Raw genomic sequence first — 9,572 nt, forward strand, 5'->3', positions numbered from 1 at the left:
TTATGGATTTCATTTTATTCCTACTACCTTAATATCCCACATCCTATAGCCTAATAATACTTCTTAAAGTAAAACTGTTATGGAAGCGAGACAGAGCACTACTACGGCGTAGAGCGCTGTCCACCAAGTGGAAGATGTCTAACTTAGAGGTCTTACTAGACCGCCTAAATTACACACAACGCACCCAACAAGATTTTGGTACACTCGCGTTTCATTAATGACATCATATAACCTATTTCATACACGTAAGTAAAATTTCTTAATCAAATCAGGTCAACACAGGTCACTGAACCTATTACTTCTTCAATACATATTCACACAATTAAAATAAAATATTTCCTGTAGATATAAAGTTTTAAGATTATTTAGACACTTATTGTTGTCTCTTCAATAAGTTGTTTGTTCTCTTTATCAGGGAGATAAAAAATCGCCTGACTTTTCCGGAAATATTTTTACTTGTATCTAGTATCTACGCAAGTATAATTCATTACTCATTGTCGACTGATTAGAAATAGTGTTGTTCATAAAGTATTAACACTAGTATGATTGTATTTTACAGCTTGAACTTATTCACTGCTAGGTAACGTCCTCTTTTTACTTCGTTTACTTAAACCTATCTGTCCTTTATTATCTAGCCTTATCTGAATAAATATAACATCACGCGATATTTTTATTACATTTTATTATATTACTAATATTACTATAATAAAGTTTGGATATCGGTCAAAAGATAAGCGGGACGGGACCAGCCCCCAGATTTCTAGGTAATAACTATTATTAATTTGAATATACAAGTTTTTTTAAAACAATAGCCGCATTAAGGAATTAAGGCCTTGTGTTGAGGGGTGTTTCACTAACATTCCAGTCAGCAACGTAATTCAATCAACAAATCAGATTAACAAGGTACAGATATATTTCAGTGACTTGTAGAATATTAGTGTTAATGACATCAAAACTATTTTTGGGTGTTTTTTTTTTCTATTTTTACCTAATACCATGACAGCAACTAGTTTAATCTGATTGTATTCTAAATTATGTGTTGCTGACCGTTCTAAAAATGCCCGCAGCAATAAATAGTTTCGGCATTTATCAAAGAGAAGATACTACATAACAACAGCAGATACTACGCAAGCTATAGAGCCTTGTAATCTTAAATCTAAAGTTAATCTTAAACAACGCCACCAGCAGCGATGTCGTAAACAATTTTATCATCGTTATCTATATTGTTATTAATGTTATTTTCAATGTCAAAGCGCACATGTATGCATTATTTGTGTAACAGTTATTATTAAAAAATAAGTCAATACATTTAAAAATAAAGAACTGCCATATAGGAATGTGCCTGTGACTTTTGCCCGACATAAATAAAATTATAAGAATCTTTTATAGCTCATTCGATTGCGTCTAGTAACAAGCCTTCAAAGAACGTCTTAATAATATGACCCTGGAGAGTCTTCTGTTGCTATGTATTCAATATATTCGTAACGTCTCGAACTCATTGATGATTCTTAACAAAAATGGCCTTGAACTTGATCAAGAAGCAATTTATTCACGAGTATGAACTCTACAATTTACATATTATGATGATTAAATGATGGGTCATGGGTTTTTAATTTCTAATAGTCTAATATTGTAATATTTACTGAGGAGGGCTATAAGATATATACCATTACGCTATGATAGTGATGAAGATGCGAGAGAGAAAAATATACTTTAAAACTCTTAATACGAGACGAATTTAAAAATTGTCCTTTGTTCTCGGGGACAAAGTCGCGCGCAAGAGCTAGTACTCACATATAACTATATACTCACACATAGTTATACTATTTACTTCTATCATACATACAACATACGAAATATAAAGCTACAAAGTAAACAAAATACTATATTAAAATATATAATTTATTCATAAGACTTCAGCACAGCCAATACATCAACATCAATTTTCAATACGAAATTTCTTGAGTATACAAATTAAAATGTAAAATACTTATTAAGAAAAGACTTATATTACTTGGAGTATTTCTTTTGGAAATCCTTCATGTACTGCACTAGGATTTCCACTTCGTCTAATGACACGGCGTTGTAGATCGAAGCTCGGATGCCGCCGACGTTTCTGGAGAAAAAAAAAGTAATAAAAGTAAGTTTTTAAAGACATCGGGCGTTCTAGTAAAAATACATTTTAACAAAAAAAAAATGAAAAAAAAAACCAGTAAAACACCCGAATATTCGACAACCGTTTTTTAACAAATATGTCTGGCAACACTCGCACATAATGAATCTTTAATACAGACAGAGAGACAGAAACGTCAAACTTTTAAAACTCTTTCTGCGTGGGGGGTTAAAAATGGTCTGTAATAGTGTCAGTTGTTCTCAAACATTAAACTGCTTGAAAAGAAATATACTTTGATAATATGTTTGCATCAGCGTCTTGCAGTAATAAAGTACGCCATACTTTTATTATTAAAAGATTTAAGAATAATAAACAACATGAAACCTAGTTTCTTATCAACAGAAAACAAGATTTTTATCTAGATACATATTGTTATTTTTCATCTGAGTAAGGCACAAAAGCAACACCGGTAATCCGAGGTTTAATTACACAGTCTTTAGTAAAAGTTATCAATGATTGGAGGGCAGAATTACAAATTAATTTTGTTATCCAAATGCAACATTATCATCATTTGGAAACAATACTATATGCATAGATAAATATTTGTCTTAAATTTTACTTAAAGTATTAAAGAAATTCCCTATATAATAGTCCAAGAGTACCAACCTATGACCTTTCAGTTGAATAAGGTTTAACGCTTCAGCTCCCTTCAAGAACTCCTTTTCCAGGTCATCATTGGGTGGTGAACCAATTCTGAACGGTACATTCATCTTACTTCTGGCATTCTTCGCGACTGGCGCCGAATAGAAGCCGTTCGATGCGTCGATAATGCCGTACAGAAGGTTCGCTTTCTTAGTCGCCCTTTCTTCCATGCCAGCGACACCACCGTTCCTTTCTACCCATTCTAATACTCTTCCCATGACGTAGATTCTGTAGAAGAAAAAAAATAGAGATATGGATATTTATTTTTCTTTATGGGTATGGCTTGGAGCTTAAACCTGGGCTTGGGGTTAATTATTTAGGGAAGACTACCCAAAAATCTACCAAATCTTAGATTATCTTTGAGTTGGTATTGTCAGTTAATGCCAGACAGTCGTATTTAATAAAAAAAATATTAAAGCGACTAGTTTATCCTACAGGACAGTTAAATAGACATACCATGGATGAATTTGTTTTCTCTTTTGTATGGACAGAAATGCTTGAAATACAAATGGTTGACCAGAAGTGGCATTTTTTGTATTGGTTAATGTTTTAATTACTATATCATATTACAACATGTAGGTATGACATTATTTTTGGTAATCTAACTGACCTAACCGGAATGACCTATACCAGTTAAGTATTGAAAATTCCACTGCTTATCAGTAATATCTTACTCGTAACAAATTTACAAAATTTATCACCGGAACGTCCTGTGTACCTACGCTCAAGCAATTCGTTGATAATTTTAATAATAATACTTATTGTATTAATCTAGTTGCCGAGCACATTGATAAGGAACAGTTGTTCGGTACTATGCGAATGTTGATAACGATCTATAGTTTATTTCAAGACACCTGTTTGTGGAAAATACGTAATTATCTAAGTTTTATATGAGACAATTTACCGTATAATCAAACGTTTAAATACTGTTAATATCATTTTGTTAATTTATTTAAGTCCTATTGTGAAGAGATAATAAATGAAATGAAACTTACGCAAACATAGGTGGTGTGTTCAAAATGGACTCGGCCTTAGCGTTGGCCGTCCAGTCGAACAGAGACGGGCATATCGGCAAGGCCTGGTTGAGCAGATCTTCTCTAACGATAGCCAGAGCTACTCCAGCGGTACCAATGTTCTTCTGGGCACCACCGTATATTACTCCGAACTGAAAAGGTAATAAGAAAATTTGTAAGACTTGTGGGCGAAATTGTACCTATAGGTAAATATGTGAGTATAATTATAGTAAGTATGGAAATGTCTCCTTAAAAAGAGAAGGATGGAAAATGGGGAGGTCACGGGAGGTGTGGATGCGGTTTCCCAGCAGTTAGAAGAAATCGACGTCTGGTGCTTGAAAAATTGACATTGGATTCTGTTACGAAACTATATTTAGGTCTAAGTCAAGACGCCGCATTTTAGAACATGTAGATAATTGAAAAGGGCTTTGAATTATAGCACCCTATTTCATCATGGTTGTAATTCACAATATTGCATTAAAATCATCTATAAACATTTCTTCAAACATCGAAATCAATAATAACAATTTCATAATCATTTTGTTTTTACAGAGGTTATCTACGTAAGTCGTATCAATTGAGAGCATAGCTGGTTTTAATTAGATGGGGTCAGTGGTGTGACTCGTGACTCATGGAGAAACTGATAACATTGTTTTCTGGCCAGCCAATAATAAAAGTAATTTCTTATTAACCTTTTAGCGTATCAGGGGAATTACTAAAGATATTTTTTAGTTTACTTAAACGTCGTTTATACGCAAATGACTTCAACCCGAGGGACCACGCAGAGATATGCCGAATTCTCACTAACTAAGAAAACATCAGGTTCGCTCGTGTAAGCTATACACGATTCTAGCAAATCTTATAGATGCTTGCTTAGAAATAGGAAGCAAAAAGCATTGACACTTCTATCCTTCTACAAAATCTCTTTACAGACGTTTTGAGAAGATCACAATTCGATCAATAGTTAAGAAAAGAACATAAAAGAAAAAGAGGACGGATAAGCTATGACTGTCGAAAAAATTGAGCTATTTCGGTAGATTTTAACAATTAACAAAAGAAATGATTCGTACCTTTGAAACATCAAATTTTCTAGACATAATATTCGAGGACATATCAGCGACTAATGGCACGCCTTTTGTGTCAGGAACAAAATCGAACTCGACACCTGAAACATAAAATATAATTAATATCTTTGTGGTTTCAAACCTTTTTGCTGTTACCGGGAAATTCATCCGATCGTAAATTTTTGATACCGAAGCTACTGTGAGACATAAACAAGGATTAATGTAAACTAGACACTGTGCAACTCACAGACATAATTAATATTAGAAGCAAAACTAAGCTACTGAATCAGGGGGCATGGTGGTGCCCCCGCCACGACGAGCCAAGCGAAGCGCACGGGCACTACCTACCTTTTCTCGAAGCGCTTTGTATTACGAATTAACATACCTATAATCTAAAACACATATCTAAACTACAACCCTCCGCATACAATGACACTAAATATATTTAAACAGCACATTATTATGTCTAGTCTTTCAAATAATACAGCTAGTTAAAAGACAATAATATTGTATGTTTCTACAATCTACATAAGATACAAACATTGAATCATTCAGACCTTGTTCTGTTTGTTATATCAATGAGAGTTATCAACTTACATAATATTAGCTAATGCAATAAGTAAAATGTATTTCACGCTATCATAAACTATATGAGTGAAAAAAAGACCTTAACCTTGAAGTAGGACAGATATTAAAAAAGGTTGCTATAGTTTACTCATTAAGTACTGGCCATGAGTTTATTAGTTTTTTTTCATTGTGTGCAAATCTTTAATTTCATTGCCTTAAAACCTTGGATTCCAATACAAGAAAGAGTAATTCTATTCATTTTTATCAAGCAATAAGATGAATAAGAAAATACTTAAAATAAAGACAAGTAAGTACTGGGTTTAATTATCAATGCCATTATTTATAGGTCAATAAGATAGCAATGTTTGGTTAAATAATGGCACTACAATCAATCACAATCACACTGCAACTACGAGCATGACTTATGTATTGCTAAGACTGCAAACTATAAATATAATATCAAAGTTAAAAATCATTTTATTTTAAATGACATTATTTCTCCTACAGTTCATTATTGATTACTTAAATGAGCCAAAAAGGTCACACTAATCATTAATTTGTATTTAGAACAATGATTTAATGAATAATGAGCAAAAGAACAAAGAACAGAGATACAGTTAACAAATGATTTGAAAGCTTTAGATAATATTAATAGAATTGTAGATAAAAAGAAAATTTTGTTGAATAATTACCATGGATAGTTTCATTGGCACAAATATGGACATATGAGGCATTAGGGTCTAAATTCCAAGTTGACTGATCAGGAATTCCAACGTAACGGTCTGTGGTAGGCAGTACTAGGTTCACCTTGCCATATTTTTTTGCTTCCTTTGCTGCTTTTAGGGACCAGTCACCTAAAATCACAAGAATGAAAATACTATAGTAATGTAACATTAAAAAATGTGAGTACAGCCAGATAGAATCTCAATTAAAGATTGCGAATCACTATTGGGATAGTCTTGAAGACTTGATGCACATTAAATTAACGCAAATGAATTCCAAAAGAAAAAAAAGAGTTTAGAAATATACAAGATCACAACACTGAATCTGTGTGAATATGGTTTAGACAAAAGCTATCAACAAAAATTCCGGCCGCAAAATTAGCCTTTGAACGTTCAATAAATACGAAACAGCAGATAAAAGAAACTAAAGTAGGATATTTACATTTCAAAAGAATAATTCTAAATATAGTTACCGGTAACGACGTAGTCTGCCGTTCCCGTCCTTGACATCAAGTTAAGAGGAATTGCTGCAAATTGAGCCGTACCACCTCCAGCCAGGAACAGAATTTTATAGTTATCCGGAACATTTCTAAAACATATATTTACATCAATATTTTGTCATCAGTACCGGTTTTCTATGGGTAAAATTTATCTTTATAATAAGATCTTACCAGTACTTCGGTTTAATAAATGGCACTAACAACTTTCGATTTTATTAATCTTTTCATTTATAACTTACACGATTAATATCGTTTGTTTTCAAACAAATCAGTAAAATTAAAATGTCAATGTCAAACCAAAATCTATCATTCAATTCGTTCATTCGGGACTTTATTTTTTCAAAGTTATGTAGGTACACATAATTGTCTCGGCTCTAGTAATTGCAAATAAGGCAATGATAAATGATAAATTATGCCTGTCTTTCACGATTGGGCTGAGACCCATGACCTATATGATGGTTAGTTTCACACAAAGTTAGTTAAAAGTTTACTGCGAAAATGTTTTAGTTCTTTTAAGTTAATATTTTTTATAATTGAAGCATTATTTTAGTTAGATTGAGAGTATTGATTAAAAAATGCTATGTTGTTTTTATTGTTTGAAATGTGGACAATTACACACCTCTTAGTTTTAGTTAAAATAACTAATGATGAATCGCATTTGAGCGAATAAAATAATAATTGATGGTTTTGTAGGTAGAAATTAAATTAAACTTAGTTTTGACAAAATTAAACTAACAAAAATAAATACTCACAGCAACCGTTTCACAAGATTTTGCACTTCTAAATTGAACTTCATATAACTTTTGGATCTATGGCTCATTTCCATCAAACTTATAGATGAACCATCAAAATTTGTCAGCTCATTCTTTATTATTTCATACACCTGATAAAAAAATGTTAAGTAATTTAGACTCACATTTCATCAATTAAAATGCAATTAATAATAATTAGTTTCATACTTACTTCTTCAGGCAACTTTGCCGGTCCGGCACCAAAGTTATGTACTTTTGGCATTTTAATATTTTTTTATTTAACACTAGTAAATATAATGTGGCTACACAATTGATTGTACCGATTAATCGCGTGACACTGTCTCACACTTCGCAGGGCTTGTCGCGGTGTTTCCACTCAAACTGAATCGCTGGGTTATCGCCCTGCCTTTATTATGCGGCGCTGACCGGTTTGTCGGCACTGAGCACATGATGAACAACATTCATTCGTGCGCAAAACATTACATTTAATTTGCGCACCACTGTGCACCCGACTCAATTACTTATACAATTTTTGACCATAAAAACAATATTTGTTTAAGATAGGTACTTGGGACGCATAAAAACATCCAATACATCTTTGTAGGTAAACATGTCATGAGCACATAATAATGTTACGCAATCTTCATCGTTCTTAAAAAAAAGTACAGTCAGCCACTATAAGGATTAAAACTGAAATAGCGATGTTAACATAACCGTACCATAATCATTTGCATACTCACTCTATATGCCAACCTAATAACCTATCTAAGCTATCAAGGTCATGCCAATAGAGGTACCATGTGTTATTCAAACGACTGTGCACCACACATACGAAATCGGTTACACACACTACTAGGTATCTTTATAAAACATGACAATATCCTAAATTATACCAAACAGGTTATCATGCGTCTGTGTCCTGGATGTCCTGTCCTAAAGGAAGGGAAATGTATAATACGCCAGGTAATTTAAAATACTATGATATATTTTTGGTTAAAGACCCCATAATGTTCCTAAATGGCTCTGACATAGTAGGTATTATTAAATAAAACATAAGCACTAGTCAACTAATATATTTGGGAAAACTGCCATTACGATAATCATATTAATAAATATACCTCAATAATATTTTTGGGTACGTAACATTCAATGAAATATTTTTTTAAATCCGTCATTAAGCGTCCAAACTCTATTCGCGCCTACACAATATTATAAACATACTTACTAAGTGACTGAGACTCTGGTAACTCTGGTAAGGTCTGTCACATGCCTTAAAAAATTAAAACATACTGTGTATTACAATGTTTAAATTTTATTACTCCTCTAAATACGAAATAGAAATATAAGTACAACAAGTCAACAGGACTACTAACAAACAAGGTCAACAGCAACACACATTTTAAGGAATTAGGAATGGTTTAGTGCTAGTAGTAAAGTTCGCTTCATTCCTTTTAGCCAATTAAAGGGTATCTTTCAATATAGTTCCCAATTGTATTTATTTTGATTCTGATTTTTCTTTCATATATTTATATTTTCTTTATACTTGTTTTCTGAAATTTATCTGACACCGTCTGAAACCTATCACGACATCACAAATATGTAATGATTATGTCATTTTACCTGAAGGGGGAGAGGGACTACGTTTCAAATCCCCATATTATTGTTTCAGATTGGTGAGTGCAAAATATTTTAAGGCAGGCGTTAACTTTATTCTGATTAATGGTTTAAAAGTGTTCACCAACACAATAGTTAAGCCTGACACTAGTACAGCGCATTCTAGAATTGCTTAAATCATACTTGAGAGTTTTTTTAAATAGTTTTTCGGTAGTTTACAGTCCCAGCAAGTATAGTGTCAGTCATAGAGTATAGTGAGTAATGTAAGTATATATGGGTCAGTTGATAATACTGAACGATTTTAGAGTCTTACCAAGTAAAAAACAAAGGAGCGCTGTCAATGCAAAAGTGAGCGTCCGTATACTAAATAAAACACGGACTTATATTTGTTAAATATAAGGAAATAGTTTTTTAAAATACTGAAAATTCTGCACTATTTATAACTGAGCTTATTGTTATTTTGTGCATAAGTTTATAAAATCATATATAATCATTTGAATGAAACTATTGTAATGTAAAAACTAC

At 32.5% G+C, this 9,572-nt stretch overlaps 1 protein-coding gene across 1 annotated transcript; it reads right to left on the bottom strand.

Moving 5' to 3' along the window:
• Positions 1 to 1,884: 1,884 nt before the first annotated feature.
• LOC113500574 (probable phosphoserine aminotransferase) lies at positions 1,885 to 7,947 on the bottom strand. Its single transcript, XM_026881423.1, has 8 exons — positions 7,645 to 7,947; positions 7,434 to 7,564; positions 6,655 to 6,770; positions 6,152 to 6,313; positions 4,899 to 4,993; positions 3,811 to 3,980; positions 2,780 to 3,043; positions 1,885 to 2,116 (listed from the first exon to the last, which is right to left on the bottom strand). Exons 1-8 carry the CDS (start codon positions 7,693 to 7,695, stop codon positions 2,011 to 2,013), a joined length of 1,095 nt encoding a protein of 364 aa, XP_026737224.1. The 5' UTR covers positions 7,696 to 7,947; the 3' UTR covers positions 1,885 to 2,010.
• Between the last annotated feature and the right edge of the window lie 1,625 nt (positions 7,948 to 9,572).

Source organism: Trichoplusia ni, chromosome 14 (assembly GCF_003590095.1).
Source record: "Trichoplusia ni isolate ovarian cell line Hi5 chromosome 14, tn1, whole genome shotgun sequence".
In the NCBI taxonomy this organism is placed as follows: Eukaryota; Metazoa; Arthropoda; class Insecta; order Lepidoptera; family Noctuidae; genus Trichoplusia; species Trichoplusia ni.

Excerpts from the sequence above, each read along its gene's own strand:
- LOC113500574 (XM_026881423.1), bottom strand. The coding sequence starts at position 7,695 with ATGCCAAAAGTACATAACTTTGGTGCCGGACCGGCAAAGTTGCCTGAA. Across the intron at positions 7,565-7,644 it reads CGGCAAAGTTGCCTGAAGAA|GTGTATGAAATAATAAAGAA; the intron begins GTAAGTATGAAA and ends TTTTTTTATCAG. Across the intron at positions 4,994-6,151 it reads TGCCAATGAAACTATCCATG|GTGTCGAGTTCGATTTTGTT; the intron begins GTAATTATTCAA and ends TTTATGTTTCAG.